Consider the following 21989-nt stretch of genomic DNA (forward strand, 5'->3'; position numbering starts at 1 on the left):
TTTTCCTAGACAGTAATCATGCACCGAGAGAGTACACGATTACTTTGCCGAGGCAAGGGAAAGAGTGATGTTTAAATGCTTGGGATACAGGACGCTACAGAGAAAAAAGGGGTAAAAACTATTATGTTCAGTTCTCACGTGTCACAGCTTTTTTTGACATAATAATCTCCTTACAATCTCTGTGATAATTTAATCACATACAGCTTTGTTGAAGTCCCAAACGTTAACTTTCTGCGTTTGGGGAGGTGTCTATGCTATAGGTCGTGCTTATGGTGTGTCATTCTTTTAAACAGTCTGACAAAAGGGCTTCATGATACAACGTTATTGTATGGTATTTATTGAGAGATGCTTATGTTCTCAGGTATAACAGATCCTTTTTATTAAAATTGCAAATTGGTTGAAAGTCTGAATAGTTGATCTGTACAAATGTTAACAGTGGATTGTCTAACTTAGCCTAAAAATGTGACTCCCAGGGAATATCAGAACACACTGTCTATCTGGCACCTAGCTCTGTCAGTGGGTATCTAGGTGCTGTTTCTGTTTTGCAAGGACTAAATCCATCATTTCAACACTAATGCTTGCACCTCATGATCAGTAGATAGTATAGTATGTAATATAATGTACCTCTCTGTATAGTTTTTGCAGGTACAGAGCCAGAGTATTTAAAATCAATTTTAGAACTTTCCTTCCTCCCTCAACTTTGCATCTTTCTTTTCATGAATTACGGTCATGAAAGAGGAGGAAAGAAGAAGTAAAATAGATACACACACAACCATGTACATCAAGACTATTTCTGTAGCTCAATTGTGCTTATTAAACAAGGGAAGGATTGGGATCCCATCTAAAGTTTTAACACTTTAATTGTCATCCTCTTGATAATGCTTTTCATGTTCTGTTGACAAAGTTACTTCTGAATATGTTGATAATGTGATGTATACTCAATTTTGTTTAGTAACTAACTAAAAAGCAGTGCAGGAGGATTCCCAGAGTTCCAGTAAATGTGCTGCAAGTCTCTTTTCATGAACACAGTTAACTGCACTTGGGAGTTGTGTACGTGCCTTGAGTAAAGAATACCCCACCTGCTGAAACAGACTTGGTTTGTACTCGCTTGCTCAACCTAAATAAAATTTTCACACAGAACAATTTGCAACAATGAATCCCAGATTCTTAATTAACTTTTGAGATGGTTGAACTACTTCTTTCAAACCATTAATTCATCAGAACTGTGTTTCTCCCTAGTTCATGCATTATTTGTTAACCAGTTTAAGCATATTCTGATTTTTGTTTTTCTGGAGTAATTGATCATTAGATTTTAAAGACATTTCTGCTACAGCTTTCCTTCTGCGTCAGTTTTATTCAGCAGCTCAGTTATGTGAGCTGGTTCCTTTTATCCAGTTAGATTAGAGTACAGAGAAGAAGAAACCATAACAGTGGCTAAAGGAGGATAAATTCCCAGAAGAAATCCACCAAAAGGCATTGTGTGTCTCAGAGAGAGAGGGACACTTCATGTGAGCAATAGAACAGAAGCCTGAGGGGGACTCTAGTAACGTTTTCGGAGGAAGAGTATGCTGATGTTCACAGCAGTTTTGTGAAAAAGGAAAAACATGGTTATGCTGGAGTTACTTTTTCACAGAAGTTTTAACAAAAATGGTTGCTATCTTGGCCTTGGTGCTTCAACAAATGAGTGTTGTCCTGCATCTTGCAGCTCCACTGCCTGTAAATATTTCCCTGCTCTTCTGAGTGAATTTGTCTCATCCCTGACCACAGGTTATTTTTGTCCATTTTCCCCTCCCTTTTGTCTGTCAGAAATGTTGAAAGCGTAAGAAGCTCACACTAGCCACAAAGCGATTGCTTAAGCTCTGAGGGTGCTGGAGCTGCTGTGATTGCAGGACGACGCTGGCACGGGCCAGATGCCTTCAGTGTGACCAGCCCGCGCGCCGTTAGCAGCCCGTAGTGCCTAGTGTTTGGTGCAGCAATGAGAGTTGCAGTGCAGGTTGGAGGAAGTCCAAACAGGTCATTTCTATGCATCTTCATGGAGGTTCATACCAGTTATCTCCAGTATACCTGTATGTGTTGAAATTATGTCTATTACAAATGCAGAGCTTTTGTGAATTTGCATGCGCACATTATTAGATGGGAGACCACGTGCTCTTATCCAACAAGGGAGGTGCACAAGGGCATCGATCCAGCCACAATTAAACAGTGCCTTTCTAGTTTTGAATTTTTATCAGTCTAAAGTCTGTTAAGTTAATCAGTTTGTTGACTTTTGTAGTACATTGATGAATATACTGTGATCAATAAAACCCCCTGATGTTCATTATCTGTCACAAATTATTCATTCAACTGCATCTTTGAAAATCACCTGCTTTAATAACCTCAGAATCACCCGAGCAGAAATTGTCAATTTTTTTTTTGTGACGTGGTAGGGTTATTTTACAGAATATGAACTGTAACTCACTACATGAACTCAGCCTTCAGAACTGAAAGGCCAGTACTTCAGGTTTTTAAAAAAGGTTTTTCACAACCTCCTTAATAGCTAAAGAAAAATCTATTTAAGGAAGTATCAAAAATCCTTGAGGGAGTGCTATTGCTATGCGTTATTGATCTTTTCAATTAAAAAGCACCAGGAAAGTAAAAGTGTGGAAAAGAACAGAGTGAAGACTGTGATGGAACACTGCTAAGCGGAGCAGTAGGATAGAGACTGTTGAATTTATTTCTTGTGTTTAGACTTCGTGGTTGAAAAGATTGGTTTTAATGGAAATGTACACTCCAAGAGAATTTGTCCAAGAGAATTTGTCCAAGATACTTGGTCCAAGCAAGAATTGCTTTGGGAGTAGATGTGGCCCTAACTATAAATAAAGTTCCCACTAGGTGTAAAATGCAGATTGCTTTTAAGTCATGTTATAATAGGAAAAAAGAAGTAAATTTATCAAAAGTCTTTTGCAACAGCTGAATTGTATCAGAAGTTGAAATTATTCACGTAACCAAAAATAATGACTCTCAAAAAGCATCCACAAAACCTATATTAAACTGTCATTAAGGTTGTAACAGAGTATTAGGTAATATGTCTGCATTTCTGAGAGCCAGGAGGTGTCAAGAGAAATAGGAGTAGCTGGAAAATGAACAGCCAGTCACACTGTGCAATACAGCGAGCTGGTAACAGCAGAAGTAGGTTATATCTTGCCTTAATTCTGTGTTGCTTTATTTTTGCATTAGCAGCAGCTGAATTTATGGTTAATATACCAAAACTATGGATCCTAGATACCTTTTAATTCCTGCAGGTAATGGAAAAAATCCATTCTCCTTCCAAAACACTACAAAATATGTTTACAAAAGCCATTTTCTAAAATAAGTAGAAAACTATTACTTGTTTTTATCATATTCCACTTTGTGTTATATTACATAAAGAAACAACACAGTATTTATCCATGCATATAAACCAGAAAGCAATCTGTATATAAAACAAGAATAAAACAATATAGAAAAGACATTTTGTTTGACATGGAGAAAACATGTCGCAGATGGTTTTTTCAAGCTGCAGTTCTTAAGCCTCACTTACATTCCTCACTTACATTTTTTTCCTGATTTAATGTTGTTGCATCAGGAAGCAGCACCTAGCGGGCTGATAGATGATATAATGGGCTGTCGATTTAAGACATGATTTTGAGCTGAGCTGTAGGTATGCTGGAGCTGTGCTGTTTGCCTCTACTATCTGAGGAGTCAGCTCTATATAGCAGGATTATGGTATGCAGCATGGAAAAAAAGAAGCATCCTTCACCCAGTACAAGGAAACGTTTAACATGCCATGCAATTATTTTCATTCCTAGAAGAAAGACAATGTATTAAATATGGCATAAACAACAGCTAACTGTGGATTTTAGTATTATATTTCCACAGAGAATTTCTACTGATGTCATAGACCGCCACAGCAAAGTTTATAAAAAGTAATCCGTGTGCTACTAAACCTGAATCTTTACTTTGCAGAAGTTAACACTTTTGCTGTGATAATTTTTACTGTACTCTTGGTGTTGTTCCTAGAAGTCTCTCTTCATGCTGCAGCCCAGGACAAAAAAGTGGGATGCTACATAGAAATGCCTTTCGGAGGACTCCTCCCTTACCTCGGGGTAGGTTCAATGGAATTACAGGACCAGCATATCAACAGCTAGAAGAGTCAAGGATCACAGACCAGGACACAGTACCTTGTCACGGGTAAGTAACAACGCAACTAAGTGAGCCAGTTTGTGAGTAGCTACTGCTACGTGGCTGATGTGCTTTGCCATTACAGTCCTTCCAACTTTGTTGTAGTGTACTGTACATCCAGGGTTTATAGTACTGAAAGCAGAAGAATGTTTTCAGCACTCTTGGAAGGTAATATGTTTTTATTTGGCTGGCTGCTTATTTTAAGCCTTTCAAAGGCTGTAGCAGGAGTGATTAGAACAAACTGTGAGTGATTGCCAACGTTACCCTTTTTAACTGATGCTTTTTCTAGTGGTGTCAATAATGCTATAGTAACTTATGCATGGCATTTTTTTCTTCCATCGGTACTCAGCAAATAAAATAATTCAGAAGTCCAACTTTTACAGTTTTTTAAATAAATCAATGTATGTTGCGCAGTGTGTTTGCTGTAGACTGAAGACGAATCACTTCATGTGTGTTTGTCTTTGAAAATGCACAAAGGATCCAGTATTTTTCCTTTGTTTAATTCAGCTTATTAGAATATTGAGTGTGAGCTCCAGCTGTACGTAAGGTCTGAATTTCAGAAGTGCTCCTGAGCACCTACAGCTGCCTTTGAAGTCTTGCAATTGCTGAGGTATTTTGCATAATATTTACGTATCCCTATGGATTTCCAAAGCCTTTCCAGAATCACTACGAACATATCTAAAACTAGAAGTGATATCTGGAATGGAATAAAACAACACCAGTTTCATTTGGGCACATGTAAGTCACAGCTAAGTGCAGCAGAGCAAGCAGTCACGCTCTGAGAAGGTAGCTGTACATCTTTGCATCGGAACTGGCTTTACGAAGCATGGAACTGAGGTCACCAACGTGTTTAATTTTCCTCAGGAAAAAAAGGAGTTACTATCACTGTCCCCTGCTGGCAAATGACAGCCACAGTCGCCGGTGGAGAATAAGGGTGGTTACGCATGTGTGTCGTTGCGTGCGTGGGCCCACAGGCAGGCGTGCTTCACCCCACACCTCCCTCCCTCACCACGCTTCCCAACCTGCAGCACAACTGCCCGGCCTGGAGAGGGGGACTTGGCTGGCTAAATATTTTCTAGCTGAATCTAAACAACAAAGTTGACCACAGTAATGAGGCAAGGCAGACCAAGAACAGGGCTTACCTAGGAAGGGAAGAAGCAAAGCCGCAAAAGGTGACTTCTTTTAAAAAGTACAAATTTGTCTCATACTTCTTTTGTCATTACTATTTGCTGCTTCTAAGAAAAAACTTGTTTATTACTTCTTGCAGTAAATGTATTACTGTCCATTTGTAGCATAAGGGCTGTATAATTCCTTAGGAACACTGTGACTCCAAATGCATGCCTTCCTGAAAGCGACAGGCTAGCAGCCGTGCCTCTTCAATGGCACTGTCTTGTAGCACGGGTCCCAGAGATAGCTGCAGCCCCTTCCTCGGTTGAGAAGTCAGGTAGAAAACAGCAAAGCTGTCTTTGGGGTAGCTGTATTTACTCTTCTCTAGGAAATCTGTGTGCAGTATTACAGGTATCATCTTGTACTGGTCTATATTTTAAATCACAGTTCTGCAGAAGGTTGATATTCGGACCAGGGTGTGACGACTCCTGGCCTCAGTACGCTAAAGCACTTCATCCGTATTTTGGGTGCTAGGGATGCCTGTAGGATCAGACCTTCCTAATATCAGCTCTAATAACAGAACCTTTTTCTGAAGGAGTCTTCTGTGTGCATCAGCAGGTGGTGTTGTGACAGGGAGTCACAGCAATCTCTGGAAATCGCAAATACAATACCAAGTCTTCAACTAGTACCCATGGGAATGAATTTTTTAAATGTCAATTTTAGGCATGAAAACAAACGCAATTTTTTTATTTTCTTTTATGACAGTGTTTTACGGATGATAGTCTTTATGAAAACAAAGTCTTTTAAAAGTGTCACTGAATTTTTTGCAAGTTATTTTGTGTTGCAGCAATGAAAGTGTCCCTTCAACCAAAATATAAGTACACATCTTATCTCTGAACAAAAATAAAAATTAATTCCCGAATTCCATGTTATGTGGAATTCTTCTTACTTGGGAAGAGGTTTCCCCAAAATCAGATGGCTTTCAATATCTAAACATCTGCTAGTTTCATAGTGTTGGTATTCTCATTAGATTTCCAGCCCAAATTAAAAGTTCCCTTGTCCGCTGAAGAAGTTACACTACTTCATTTCTTCTCCCTTTTCGCCTCCATCTTTTCCTATAGGGTTGTACAAATCAAAGTGGTTTATCTCCCTAATTCTGCAAGCCTTCTGAAATTCATCCGTCAGCAGCTCTGGCTGAAGTTTAGTCAGATTTTGTATGTTTATATTTGGTAGAAAAGAGGCTAATTTACCTGATTTGTTTTCGTATAGACCTGTAAAAGTGCTCCTTTTCCCATTCCACGTTGAGAAGAAAGCTTTTGCTGCCTTCAAGAAGCACCAGATCTCGTTCTTTGCAACATTTGGAAAGTCTGAGTCAAATACAGCTAGTATCAGTTATTTAACGAGTGTGCTACTTGAAGGAGTAGAAGAACCTGCTTGAAATGAGGGGCTTAAAGAAAATAAACCATCTCCATGGCGGCCACATCTCAAAGAATGATTCAAGTCCCTGGGGGTGTCGTGAGTTTATGTGTGGTTCAGTGGACAGTGGTTTGACCACATGCTTTCAGTGGCAGCTCTTTGTGTCACACGGTATGAAGTGTTCAAAGTAGTGCCTTGTAGCCTGTGGATGTGTACGTATACAGATAAAAATGTGTCTATCTATACAAGACCCAACGTGTCATACCTACAAGTAGAAAATGGGGTGTGTATACTTAGGTACACGTGCTTACGAGGCTGAACCAGAACCTAGCAGTGCCACTGGAGTGACTGCCATTCATCTTAATGGACCTTGCTCTCAGGCTCGTGTGCTGGGCACTTATAGCAGTAGGGCGTATAGCAAAGCTATGGGTGCTACGCTGAATTCAAACCATTTTGTATTTTAAATTCCAGTCCCTTCTGTTGCTCTTTAATATCCATTTTAAGGGGGCAGGTGCTGGTTTTGGCTGGGATAGAGTTAATTTTCACCGTGACAGGGCAGTAAAATTATTATGCTTCTTTCAGTTTCATTCTTTAATTTCGACTCTGAAACACTGTATAACATAATTACTGTTGCATATTTATAAATGTTTTAGTTTGTTGTTTTGCTTGGTTTTAGGAAAAGGGTGGAGAGCGAGCTGCGCTTTGAAATACACGCACGTGAATGTATTTATTCAGACAAAACAATTTTTCTGATCAAAAACCATATCTTTTTTAGGAGGAACTATAGTTCTGGGAAAGTTAATTATAGGAAAATGTAATTAACATTCTGCAATTATAGGTCTAAATCTCAGTCTATTGAAAACAGCAGTAGTCTTGTGTCAGAAGTAGAAGGATGGATCGGTTTGTAATTAACCAAAAGCTGAGTCGCACATGGTTTAGATGTAATATCCCTACCAGTTTAATACCTTGCCTATTGCACGCAGTGTGTATGGGGTTTAATTCCACCTCAGTCCTCCTTTCAAAGCCCTGTAAGCATAAGGCAGCAACATGTAATTTTGACATAAAATTGATGTGTCTATCTGTATTTCAAAAAACTATTATTGAAATATGCCAGGCATTGTGTTACATGTTATTGTTCCTGCCAATTAGTTTTCAAAATACTAAGTATAATTGAATCTATATTATGGAATTGGCAAATGTTGCTGTTTTCTCACCAAACCCATTTTAATTCAGTCTTTTCTTGGTTTTGCTTATATATCACCCATATAATACATCCATTGCATGTGAAATTCATTAAAAACATTCACTCCCTTTGTTTTCAGGGTGCAGCCCAGAATATATTTAGGGCCCGAATTACCAAAAAAGGGGATAATGCAACTGATGCGATCTCTCCAGCTATAGTCGTTTGAACAATTATATAATAAGCAAAGGAAACAAGAATGGGCACAACCCAAAGGTCTGCACTGTTTTGTTTTCATTTATTTTTTTTTAATTGTCCTCCCTCGGGAATAATGTCCCTGCTCAGTATTTCAGTCATACTGCTTCTTGAAAACTGTTCTAAAAAGGCTCTCCAGAAATGGCTACGAGTGTGTCTAAGCATTGCGCAAATAGAATTAACCAAAAGCTGAGTCTCAGCTGTGTCAGATGTAAAACATAAGTGCAGGGGTATAGCATGTACAAGAAGTTCTAGCACGTATCCAAAGCAGCCGCTTGCTCTATTATTCCCCTGGGTCCCACTTCCCAAAGCGGTGTGTCTTTCCATCAGATAGCAGCAAAGATCACAACACCGCCTCCTCATCGCAGAGCTCCCAGCTGCGTTTTCTGGTCTTTTGGGGATGCCTGGAGAGTTTTTGTATAGGGGCTGTGCAGAACTCTGTGTGTGCACATGTACAGGTTAATGTGTCAAGCAGTTGTACAAACACAGTGCCACCGTAGACAAGTTAATTACAATTCAGTGGCGCTCTGCTGGAAACAAGCCGAAAGATATCTCCTCCTCTCTCTTGTCTGACAGCTCGCCAGGAGGATGGGGCCAAAGGAAGCCTTTCCAGTTAATTAGTATTGTGTGCTAATATTGGACTATGGCTGTTTCATGCCATTCACTTTCTTTTCCTTAGCTCTCTTTCTGCTAATGCCAAAAAGCAGCAAGGCACATATGAGTAGAAGGATATCCCTAGTGAAGTCCAGCAGGCTTAAGCAGCTTTCAGAAAAATGCCCTTCAAGTCAGAGCTGAAAACACCTGCTTCCACGCCAGGTCTAAATGTTGCTTTCCTCATCCACGGATAAAACATATTAGAATTCACCATTAGCTTGCCTTATTAAATAGTGTTATGATCACAAAGCTGATTATAAATAACACACGTTCCAGTACTGAGGGATGTCTGTCGTCCTTGGCAATCATGACTAGCAGATATAGTAACTCTTAGACCACAGTATTTCTAGTAATACCACTTTTCAGATGGGAAACATCTTTTTTTTTCCTTTTTTTCACATTGTTTCCTTTATTTTATATTTAATATACTTTCCATTTCTGCTTTTGAAGTATTTCCTGTAAATGAAAACACTTTCTGATCAAAATAATTAATTTGGCTTTGAAACAAAATGGAAATGTTGATGAAAATTCACCATAGTTGCCTCACAATAAATAAAATCATGCTATGATATGTATTATTGGAGGATAAGGATTTTTCTATATTTTTTTTAAACACAGGATTATGATATCAGGAAAACACAGACATTTGCTCAAGCCCACTATATCAGCTCTATTTCCAGATGAGATCTAAGAAAAAAAAAATTAGGCTGACATTAGGATTAAGGGCTGTTGAATAAAAGACACATTTTTCAGAGGCACACTGCACTTAGATGCTGTGCTTGTTCAAAGGGAAGCACAGACAAGCATTTCCATGTAAATAAAGACTATGCAGCCATGTTTTGGTTAAAGTTGTGGGGTTTTTTTCTGCATGTTTTTTAAGAGTTTTCCTAAAATAGCCAGTTGACATTGAGAGTTCTGATATTGAAGAAAGCATCAGTCCATTTTTCCAGTTAGGAATGTAGGAAAAGAATTTCAAATATAGGAATGTTGGAATGGAATTTCAAATTCAATTAAAAAAGAGAAGTAATACAGTATAGCTCCTGCAATCTTTTCAAAAGGAATTGTCGTTATTCTCATATGCTGGTGGGCAAAATGAGACTGAGAGGAAAGCAGTGGTTTGCTACTTGCAGATCTGAGAGAATCAAAACCAGGTCTCCAGAGTCTGTTGTTTTCCCCAGGGCCACACTATTACCCAAGCACTCCTAGTGTGAGGGAAGAATGACATGTACCTTTTCAGCACAGTTCACTGAATCTCATACAACCATCCTGCTGCCTCTCGCATCTGACCGCTTGATGTACAACAAAAACCTCTTTTTTACTTTTTCCAGGTATTCGTCCAGTGGTTTAAAAAGTCCTCAGAATCCTTCAATAAATATGCAACTGCCTTCAAGAGAGACAACCCCTTATTTTAATAACGTGGATCAGAAGGACTTGGTCGGCTATTCATCTTCAAGGGCCAACTCCGTTCCCATCATCCCATCTGTGGGCTTGGACGAAGCCTGCATGCAAATGCAAAATGTTTCTGAAGTAACAGGCATCAAATGGTGCAAAAACTCCTATTCAGCTGAACTTGTCAATGTGAGTTCCCCAGTCAGTAATTGTCTTATAGCAGAACAACATGAAGTGAAAATATTGCTAGAAAGTGTGCAGGAGCAGATCCGGATTCTGACGGACGCGAGGCGGTCGGAGGACTATGAACTGGCGAGCGTAGAAGCAGAAAGCAGCGCGAGCGAGAACACGGCCTTTCTGCCCATGAGCCCCATGGCCAAGTCAGAGCGAGAGGCACAATTTGTCTTAAAAAGTGAAACGCAAAGAGACTCGGTATTGACCAAGTGACTTTGTGTGGGGGTTGCGGGAGGGGAAACGAGATCTGTGCATTCGATGCTTTGCTAAACAGGAAGGGAGGAAATTAAATACAAATTATTTATATGCATTAATTTAAGAGCATCTACTTAGAAGAAACCAAATAGTCAATCGCCCTCATATCATAGTGTTTTTTAACAAAATATTTTTTTAAGGGAAAAGTTCCAGGAGGGATGAAGCGTGCATCAGGTGCTTTCGAGGCAGGATTACACATACAGTTTCAGTTACAGAGCATTTTACCACAGTCCCGTTCAGCTGTCCGAAGGCTTAGGCTATGCATCTTTCTTTTCAGTAAAGACCCAGACCATTCTTAGATCCATTTCTAGTTTCAGAGCAGCGCTGCAGTGAGCTGCTGGCCAGGATTCATACCTTGGGGAGCAAGTCCCATGACCCCAGCACAGACCCGGTCCCCTCTCCCCCTCTCCTCTTGGTTCCAGGTTCACACCATGGAAACAGCCACGCAGACATCTACTTCTGAGGTCTGGTGCCTACTGTGGAGTGACAATAAATCCCTAAACTGAGCCAGATGCTTAACTCTTAACTTGACATTAATGTGTCAGCCCAAGAAAGTCCATGGAAACATTTAGGAGCTTTGGGTTTGGCCACGTGCGGAGTGGGATTGGGGTCCATAGAGATGCAGTGGTCAGGAGCCTGCGGCTGCTCCATCTTCTGAGCTTTGCCTGTCACAGCTGCCTTGGTGGAGAGTGAGAAACAACATGAGATCATGCAAAAAGTGTGCATTACAACAGGTTTGCATTTGGGGTTTGGTTTGGGGTTTTTTTTCCAGTGGGATCATAGAGTCTGTTATTCGTTACCCACCCCTCAACATTTCTAAACTGTTAATACTTTGAAGACATTTGTAAGCTCTCAGAAGCACTTCTGAGTGTGTGTGTGTGTGTGTATTTTTTTTAACTTATTTTTTTATTATGGGTTAATATTCAGAGAAGAGTCAGGGAGATCCGATATGATCAAAATCAAGCCGATAAGTGTCCATGCTGCCCTAATTTGTTCCCACTTTTGTTTCTCTGGTCACTTTAATTAATCGTGGCTTAGGCTTGTGAACTTTAAAGCTTCAACCCTGCAGATGGTTCAGTATGGGCAGACCCACAAGCATGCACATGATTCTAATGGGGCTATATAAGAGCAGATGGTTTCCACCAAATCACTCCCTGCAGGGGATCAAGACTTTAGAGAAGAAATGTCATTTCCTGTGTGCTATATCCCAATCACGTTATAAACATTTTTTACATCTGCTTTCTTTTGAGTCCCTCTTCCCCCCCATAAATTTTAAGACAATATGCCAATAATGCAATGAATTGGGTTCAGTGACACAAGCGTCACAGTTTTTATTAGTTTTAAAATAATTGCTTATTCATGGGGAAAAAGAAAATCAACTATAATAAATAATTTCTAAATAGCCTTCCCTGGTTAATGTCCAAAGATTGATTAAAAAAAAAATACAGTATATACAGAATGTATTAAAATACTTCTTTGCAGCAAGTTAATTGTTAAATTTATTAATGTGCCCCAGACTTTCCAGTTCACAAGTCTCAAGACTTCCCAAAATAGCACAATCAATCACTCAGTGCTGTTGTATGTTGAGTCAGAATAAAGCAATATTTTAACCTCTGTCAAGTAAATTTGGAAAAGAAACGCTTAAGGTGTATGTCATTTTTTTTATTATTTTTTTTGTTAAGGCAGTAAAAATAATTACTATTCGCAGTCTTCATTCAGCAAGTCTTATTTTGAGTTTCTTTTGTGGTTTTGGCTTTGGGGGTTTTTTTGAAGATGAAGTTGATGAAATTGTCTTGTTTTCGGAACTTTCTATGGCTGTAATCTTTGCTGTGTGTTTTCACTAATATTTGAGGACAAACTATGCTTGATGCCCCAGGATGGAGCGTGCCTGGTTCAGACTCCCTTCAGATACACAGAGCTTTTGTTGTAGCAGTAAGGTGGGATCACGGTGAGGAGTGGTCTCACCCCACTGTGTTTCTGCAATACCTTGTGGCTGGGCACAACCTCACCCTGCCTGAGCTGAGCTGACCGCCGTGGCTATTGCCCCAAGCCCACCCCAAGGAAACCCTCTGAAAGAGGAGGTGTGTTAGGTGGGGCTCAGCTTCACACCCCTACAGTCGTGTGACTTTTCTGTCAACGCCGTTTACATCCCACCAGCTCGGGACATGAGCAGAGTGAGCTTGCCTCTGCCCGTAAGCCCTACGAACGTATCTGTAATAGGAAAACCGGCTACCACATAAAGCTCTGATTCAATAATGTGAAGTGCGATCACATTTAATTAATTGCTCGCCATTAATTTCATCAAGAGATGGTCTCTCTGCAATAAAGTGCAGAATCCTGCCCAAACAGGCTTTTCACAATTAAATCTTTTCAATCCAGATGTAAAGCCAAATCCTACCAAACTCTGCAAATTCACCTTTGGCAACGTATTGCATATGGGAAACACACGGCAAGATTTCTGTTGAAGAAAGAACCATATCATAAGCAATGCCTTTATGGATAGAATGTGTTCACTCAGCACCCCCGAAAGACCCAGAAAGAGGGGAAAAGCAATGTATTTAAGAGAATGAAATGTTTGACTGAATGACAGATGGAGATCTGAAATAGTGAGGCTATCTTCAGTTCATGTTAGAGATGCGATCTTGTACTCAGCAAAGGATGTGTGACTGTTATATGTTAACTGTTCTATTCAGTTTTCAGCATGTTTGAATAGAGAGACGTTAATATTAACCATATGACAGACTAGTGTATTATTTGTTCAGATCCTATTGAAACTGACATTGTTTGCAGAGGAAAAGAAAATGGTTTGAAAACATCAAACTAGGGAGCCTTAATGTCGTTTGTGTGTTTCTCTAATGCAACTATTTTCCTCTGTGGACCCTCCTATTTTACAGTGAATGGAACAACATTTTCTCTGAGGTCTGGCAATTAATTACATAGAGGACACAAAAGAGAGTTGTACTGAAGCGGCTGAACTGGTAGGCCAAATTTTGCTTTGCTTCTGACCCCTAAGATCCCATTGAACTCGGTGGATCGGAAGGGATGCGAGTCAGTGAGAAATGCGGTTCACTCCTACAATTACATCTGTTCCCAGGCTTGGAAACAGACTGTAATCCCCCTGAAAGAGGCTCTGAACTCAGCCGTTTACCTGTAACATAATTAACAGTTGTATCTGAGCTATGAAGTTCCAAGTGTGGTCTGGTGTGCAAACCCACACACGCAGCATTGCGCTCGAGTGAACGGGGAGAGCAACTACCTAAAGAAATTGAACGCTCTCTGAACTGAGCAGAGAAAGCCTGTGTCTCTCCAGCATAATGCTGGGGAGCAGAATTGTGAGAGAGGTGTTTACCCTCATCTTTGGTTGTTTTTGTCCTTCTGTATAAAATTTCCTCAAAGCAACCCAAAATAACCCTAAAAAACCCAGTAGAATGATCCCAGCATTTGAAATAGGAAATGTAGGTGAGTATGGGCAAGTTTCATAGCATTAACCACTGAAAAACTCTTCAGTACACCCATGACCCAAAGCTGAAATGTTCTAATTCTTGCAGGATCCCATTTAGATCAACGAATGAATCCATGGAAAAAGAGCTCTTCAGCATGCTTTTGGCATCTAGCCACCTAGCCGTGCTCTCAGCGGGTGTAGTCAATGCATTAACAACAGTTTATATTAATTGATGATCATGTCCCAAATCTGCTCAATGTCCAATGTCCAGTGTCACAAAGCTGAGTAGCCTACCACATGATATAAGGAATTCTACACTGATTTATGGAGCTACTTTCATTTTGCTTATGAAAATTATATCAGTGTGTGAACACCATCACTGGAATACAGTGCAAGGTTCGTCAGCCGAGTGATTGGCTTGTCAAGTCTGTCTTTTACATGGGCGGAGTTTCACTGACCAGGCTCTAACAGCAATGAGCTTACCACCATGTGGCTGATTCCAATGGTATTCATCAGAATCTTACAGATTCAGGTTTAAATTCTGTAAAAACAATGAGACGATGGCGTGTGCTTATGACCAGGCATGTGTTAGATACGCTCCTGAATCAAAATGTTCAATTGGGTAACTCCTATCTGCTTCTCATGTAAGTAGGGAGAAAATCTGCATTCCTCTTCCCAGTTCATCCCCAGCTTCATTTAGTCTAAAGTTGAACATTACTTGAACTTTTCTTACTCTTATAAGAAATTATGAAAATTAATACCAAAGAACTTCTTTTTCAGAGTCCTAGCTTCAGCAAATAAAATTAAAGCTTGAAGGAGCAGACCTGGAACAAAAACTGGTTTTGAAAATGGCATTAATATAATTTGCCTTTCAATAAAATGGAATTTCCCTATGAACTTGTTTTTTACTTGGGAGAAGAATGAGCATATAAAGTGATTTATTATCTTGGCATGATTTTAAAATGCTCATCTTCAAGCAGATTGGGAAAAAGCAAATATGTAGTACAGTTTTTTCAGCTTTTGTGATTTATCTTTTTTAAATTTTATTTCAGTAGCCCAACAGGTCAATGATCCTATTATCTGTATTGTCTGACACACAGTCTTAAAAGCCACCTCTGTCCCTTTTTGTGGTCCAGATGCTGGACTGTTAGATTTCCACAAAGAGAACAAGATTGTATCTAAATTATATTAAAAATTATTCATAGAATAATATAGTACTTTATCTTGCTGAAAATATAAGGCGATGCAAACTGTTGTTCTTTTTGTGTGCCGCATTATTGCTGTAGGTTCATAGCAAGACTGTGCTCCCTTTGGTTTGATGTCTACCCACATGAAAACAACTGCAACACCCAATCTTCAGTTTTTAGGCTTGGTGCTTCTAAATCATCATTACCAAACAGGATTTTTGTATTGTAAATAGCAAAATTCAAACATGACATATAAATAAAATAGCTACAAGAGCAGCAAACTTATTAATAGGTGGGTTGGGGACTTTTGTTTGTTTGTTTGTTTGTTTGCTTGCTTGCTTGCTTGCTTGCTTGGGTTTTTTTCATTTTTATTACATGGCGATTAGAGGATTGGGTTGTAGGAATCGGTAGTCTCTTGCAAGAAATCCAGTCACAAAATATATTGTGGTAGTGGAAAGCCAGCACAGCTAGGAAAGCCTAGAACTGGGGAAAGCCACAGTGGAGGGGGAAACAGACATCCACAGTGTACGCTGGCGGGGGCAAAAATGCTTTTATCTTAATGGTAAAAACCAGTACAGATGGTTTTCTGTTGAAATTGCCAAAAGGTTAAACTACATGAATTTATTAATGACCAAGTTGGTAGTATTTAAGAAAAGGAAAAGGGGCAGAAATTCCCAAATTTATAATGCTTGTACTATTGCTTGAAACAAAGGTAATTATGTTTTGAGTCTTTATTACTACAGCACAGTTTTCAATGTCTGCTGCAGAGACAGAGCGATCACAAGACACTGACAAGGCTGCACTGGCCCTTACTTTCTTGAAAAGATTTAATAATCTCCTCTTTGGTCAACAGTCCTGTAAACAAGGAGTGGTTTTCTAGTACCCCACAAGGCTACTCTTGTGCGACTTTTCCCAGATAAATAATAAAGTAAAAACAGAGCAAGACAACCTCTAATTTTTAGATATTGCTATTTATTTATTTGTTTGTTTATTTTTATATGACAATCTACAATATTTTTTAGTTCTAATGGAGAGGTGTTTATTGACAACTGAAGAACATAAAGAAAGTATAGGATATAACATATGTAAGGGGCATGGAAATCCTGTACTTGTACTGTAGCTTTTAGTAATATATCCTCTAACACTATCAGGAGGAGACCTACATGAAATTGATATTTCTTGTTTCCTTACCAGTGACCATGGTCTGTACCACTTCACTATAGTGACTGGGCACTGATGTACTCTTGCCCTTATTCCTTGCTCTTGCATTGCAAGGTCCACTTCTGTGCTTTCCTATTCCCACTGTGGTTTTACTGAAATCACTGAATTTATGGTGCTTCAGCATCTTTGTTCACATTCAATTTTACCTTGCCCTCAGAACAAAGAGTATGATTTACAGCCTGACTTTTGGGACACTGATGATGTCCACAGAGTAAATTTAAGGCCTAAAACATTCAAACTTCTATACACTTACATTTATCTGCTTTGGGTAGACCTAACAGGGAATGTTTCCCTTGAAGAAGGATTTACGTGGCCTGGGCTGTAAAGCATTCTCCTGACGTTGCTACATACTGGCTGGTGTCAACGTTTCCAATCTCAGAGTCAGCGGCTCTCTCCGGGTTCTCCTGCCCGGCACTGGGAAATGCTGTCAGATTTCAGACCAGAAGCCTCGGACTTCTTTCAGAGTACCAAAGACCAGAAGTCACCTGAACTGTCCTGAGCCATAGCTTCAGGCACGACTTTCTGCCTCTTAATACAAAAATATCTCTAAAGTTTAAGAACTCTAACGTGCATTGCATTCAGTTATGTAATATAAATGATGCCAAAGTTCATAAAATTGAGAGTTATATGGCAAATACTAGTTTAATGTACATCTTGCTTTGAAGGAGTATGGAACAAGAGCTCTCAGTTATGTACATATTTGGAAACTAAAGAGACAAATAAGAATAGAAGAATAGAAAAGAATACAAAGAATAATTAATATTCTAAAATAAGGAGATAGTTCATTGCTTTTTTTGAAATAAACAGTAGTAGCTGAAGGTTATCGAGATTCATCAGGAAAACAAAAATTTCACTGAGGCTATTCTGTAAGTCATGCCAGTAATATGTCTAAGACCTTTTTTTTTTAAGGAATTCAGGTTTAGAGTTTCCCTTGCTTGGCATAACGTTAAGATGATGTTTCTTTCATAACGTAAAGCCCACTCCTATTCAAGGAGGCCAGTATTGCTTACCTCAGCATAAGCACGATGGAAATATGCTATAGGTTTCACTATGGCTTTCTGACTCAAGTTAAGCTCACTTGCTTTAGATTATCTCTGATCTCTTCCAGGAGAAAATGAGTATCGCACAGAAAGAAAAGAGGTATGAATACTCAATGTCTTTTTTTTTTTTTTTTTAAATTCAAAAATCTACTAATTGATACTGAGATTGAACCCATCTGCTGAACTTGAATGTCCTAGAAATAGCAGAGATTTGACTGTTCTTGATGGGCCAAACAGCAGCTTGTAGAAGTATTACCTGGCCCCCACCACACTCTCAGTGTGCAGTGAGATGAACTTCTGGAAATAGGGTAGGGAGCTTCTCCTGGCTATGGCACAGCTTTTTCCGTGGGTGAGGAGGGATGGATTTTGCGTTGGGCCAGGTCATGCCATCTGGAAAACTTGCCTTACTTTTATTTCTTCCTCAGATCTCTCTCATGTTGGTGAAACTGTGGTCATCAGGACTAGTTTGTTTTGTAACTTAGTGTTTTCCAAATTCTGGGACCCTTTATAAAGTGTTGAAAAGGTAAAATTTCTTCTGTGAGTTTTTTAAAACATCTTTCTTGAAATGCTTGTATTAGATGAACTATGTTATTAAAAAAATAAAATTAGATGTTACAAGCCTAAATTACAAATATTTAGATTTACATCACAACAATAGGGCATGGGTGAGATCTGTTTCATGTTTCTCTCCTGATCTAGTCGAAGATGTTCCTGCAAGGGGATCGGGCTAAATGAGCTTTCAAGGTCCCTTCCAACCCAAATCATTCTAACCATTTTCTGAGAAGTGTGAAGTTAGTTCTTTTATGCACTGAATTGCCCATAAAATGCTGGAGATCTGTGTACATCAATGACAACTTTGGGTTTTACATGGAAAGGTAAATAAAACTAACATGTTTGCAAAGAAAAAAATGAACTACACAAAACTTCCAGGTCAGACTCTGGTGTTGTACAAGTGGGAGCTGTTTCACTGAACGCACAGTTAGTGTGGGGGGAATGGGGGCCCCAGAGGAAGATATTTACGTTGGCTTAGCAGCTGAGCCAACCGCATAAAAGCCAGGTTTCCACCTCTGTGGTGCCAGCCTATGGTCCTTCCTAAAAACGGCCCACCCTGAGCACCAGGGTGTCTCAGCTCCCCCGCTGGTGACTGTACAGGTGCCAGCACTGACTTCTGTGAAGGCTTCTCTCATTAAATTGAAATGAAATAATATGAACTAAAAATTTATGGAACTGACTCTCAGTTGCTGTCAGGTTGTGGGGACTGCCAGCAGTGGTGCTGCTTTACAGTTTCTGAGGCTGTGGCTCATGGTTGGACCTGACCCGTTAGTTCCCACCACCTGAGCTGGAGCAATCTGAGCAGAAATCTCTCCGCCCATCAGGGTATCTTTGGAACACCGCTGAAGCAGCACAATTCCAACTAACCTCATTTTTTTGTTCTTCATTGCGTATTCTCCTTGATTATTGCAGAGCTGAAGCTGCTTCCAAAGTCATCTTAAAAGTTGTCAGCACTGACCCGTCTTTGCTAAAGTAACTGGTTGTACTCACTGAGCTCCAGTTTGTAACACTCCAGTGGTGTAAGGTCCTCTAACTTAAGCTGAGTCTTAAGAGTCCAAAATCATGTATATGTTGGAATCACAGAACGGTTTAGGTTGGAAGGGACCTTAAAGACCATCCAGCTCCAACCCCCTGCCATGGGCAGGGACACCTTCCACCAGCCCAGGTTGCCCAAAGCCCCGTCCAGCCTGGCCTTGAGCACTGCCAGGGATGGGGCACCCCCAGCTGCTCTGGGCAGCCTGGGCCAGCGCCTCACCGCCCTCACTGGGAAGAATTACGTACAAGCAAAACTCTCCATACTTGTTCTGCGGCAATATATGCGTTCAGATCTAGGCACGGCTCAGCTACCAGGCTGATCTTTCACATTATCAGTTTTATTTCAGAAAGCTCTCTTTTGAATATAATTTCCTGTGCTGCTTCTCTGTATGTATGTATTCTCTGTGTGAGAAGCAGTGAAGGCAAATTCAGCCTGCCTGCATTTTCATCTCGGCTAACGATGGTAGGCTTTTTTCCAAAGCAGCTGAGGAGACAAAGTCTTTAAAATTCAGACCTCAGAGGAGGAATGGATATCCTGGCAGGGGAGGGGTTTTCTGAGCAGGTTGTGTCCGTGTGCATGATTATCTAGCCCATCTTTCTTCCATAATGATCCTTCTTTCTTGCAAGGGCCAATGTACCTAAAAATCACTTACAACATGAAGCAAAGCCAAGACAAGAGATGTGCTCTGCCTTCTCTGCAGAGGGGACTGGGGCATGAGTAAGGGCTAATTACCAAAAACCTTTCTAGCCACTTCCACTAGTATTTGCACAGACTAGTAATGCTAAAATGACTCTGTGATTTGGTCACATTTACTTGCAGGCTGTAATGTATATAAACTGGTAGCCTGGTTTAAATCATCGATGGTTTGTAGTATCTCAGGATGGACTTTCAGCGTGCCTAGGACAGAATTTACCATTCCCCTTAACCTCCATCTCAGTTTCATTTAACTAATGGACATTTCTATTACTTAGGTGGCAGTGACACCCTGTTGCTGGAGGTGTGGGTGTCATACCAAGTCCCACACCGCTTTCTGGCAAGCAGGACAAACCAGGCCTTCCTTCAGCCTTGCAGGCAGCCCTCTGGGCTCTTGAGGGAGCATCCCACAGGCTCAGCCCCTTCCTCAGGTGAGGAATTGGGCTTCACAGCAGGGGAGGCCTCCGAAGCTAAAAATGAAAAATTATCCCAAGATTGAGGCAAAAGGGTGACTTGGAAAAAGCCCTAGAAATGACAGTCCTTTAACACCAGGCTCCTCTGTAAGCCCGTATAGGCTGGCAACAAAGTTGTGATTTTCATTTCAATTTCACCAGTACATAAGTAGTAGTTTTGCATTTACATTCATTTAAAGCTGTCTCTAGATGGCTTCAGAGAAAAAAAGGGAACACATCACTGTGCAAATGCTTGTGCTGTAGGAAGGTACGATAGCTCACGGGCAGCTTTCTATCCTGGTGGGTAAGATCAGGGTGGCAGCACTTTGCCCATCTTCCTTAATTAGCTGGGAGAAGACCAGGCAGTGACCTGCACTCATAGCTCACCAGCTGCCGATGAGATGTGGAGCCAATTCCCATAGTAAAAGCACTTAAAAAATGGAATGAAGGTAGTGGAAACATGGTTTGTTCACTGTGAATATCCAGCTGGGATAGTTGGAATAACTGCAAGGGAAGAGTTGCCTTTGCAAATCATGTGCCTGATCTATTGGTCGAATAGTTTTTCAGTCCTCACTATTTAGTCAACAAGGATGTTAAGATGTTCAGAAATGGAAGTGGAATTATCGGTGCCTAGAACTAGTCTCGATGGTCACCAATCCAGTATTTCAGACTTTTTTTCTGAGCGAAGTAGAATCAATCAGGCTTCATTTAAATAGATGAACTTCTATTGTAGAGTTATACCTGATTTCATCCTTTCCTTTATCCATGGCTAGATCTTCTCCATATCACATAGTATTAGGTTTACCTTAAAATTAATCTGTAGATATGCACAAAACAGCACCTAATGTGGACATGAAGCCTGAGCATTCTCGGTGCATAGGGCAAGTCCTGTGAAACCTTTTTAGCAGCTGAAAGTCTTGAACCATTCACTGAAATAAGACAACTATTTGATTTCAACAAAATTGGTTCTTCTGTCAATAAAATCACTGATAAACACTTGAGTTGGACCTAGGGCTTCTGAACTATATATATATATGTGTGTAGAGCTACATGCACAAACGTTTTTTAGAACACAGAAATGAATGCTCCAACTTAAGATTTATTAATCTAAATAACTGGAGAGAATATCCACTTAACCACATAGCCTAAACACACTGAAGAAGGGGGTGGGGGTGGGGAGGGGAAGGTGTTATTTTCAACTGTGTTTATTTTTGCACCAGTAAAAACAGAAATAAAAACAGAAGAAAAATAATCATAGTGCCTATGACAAAGATTGTGTTTCAAGGAGTGTGCAATGTGTACCATGATTATTTTAACTGCAAATGGAAGCCGCTTCTAGACTGAGTGTGGATGAAAGGAAATAACCTTAGAAAAACTGTCACGCAGCATCCCAGGAAATGTTTTGGTTCAGTATGTTTGGCCTCCGTTTTTGTGGAGCTGTACATTCCTGTCCATGGTTTTAAAGGATAAAAAAAGAACTGATTTCAGAATCAATCTGTATTTTGACTCGTTTTTATGCTCCCAACACGCAGGTTGGTTTACCATATGTGTAAGCAAAGATGAACAGTATCATTTTTCTACTTAGTGTCACAAATGAGTTTTATTGTGCTATTGAATGCAGTCCTATTTCCCTGCTGAAGGGGTGTGCTCCTGCTGTCGTCAGCCATCTCTCTCTT

General features: G+C 40.0%; 1 protein-coding gene across 1 annotated transcript in view; it reads left to right on the top strand.

The window, feature by feature from the left end:
• The window catches only part of NRG3 (neuregulin 3), a 419699-nt gene extending 405593 nt beyond the window's left edge, over positions 1-14106 (top strand). Inside the window, exons 8-9 of the mRNA XM_037400881.1 lie at positions 4039-4209; positions 10141-14106. Coding sequence (XP_037256778.1) covers positions 4039-4209; positions 10141-10648 — 679 coding nt within the window. The 3' untranslated portion in view covers positions 10649-14106. The remainder of the gene's footprint in view (positions 1-4038; positions 4210-10140) is intronic.
• The last annotated feature ends 7883 nt before the right edge of the window (positions 14107-21989 follow it).

This window comes from Falco rusticolus, chromosome 9, assembly GCF_015220075.1.
Source record: "Falco rusticolus isolate bFalRus1 chromosome 9, bFalRus1.pri, whole genome shotgun sequence".
In the NCBI taxonomy this organism is placed as follows: domain Eukaryota; kingdom Metazoa; phylum Chordata; class Aves; order Falconiformes; family Falconidae; genus Falco; species Falco rusticolus.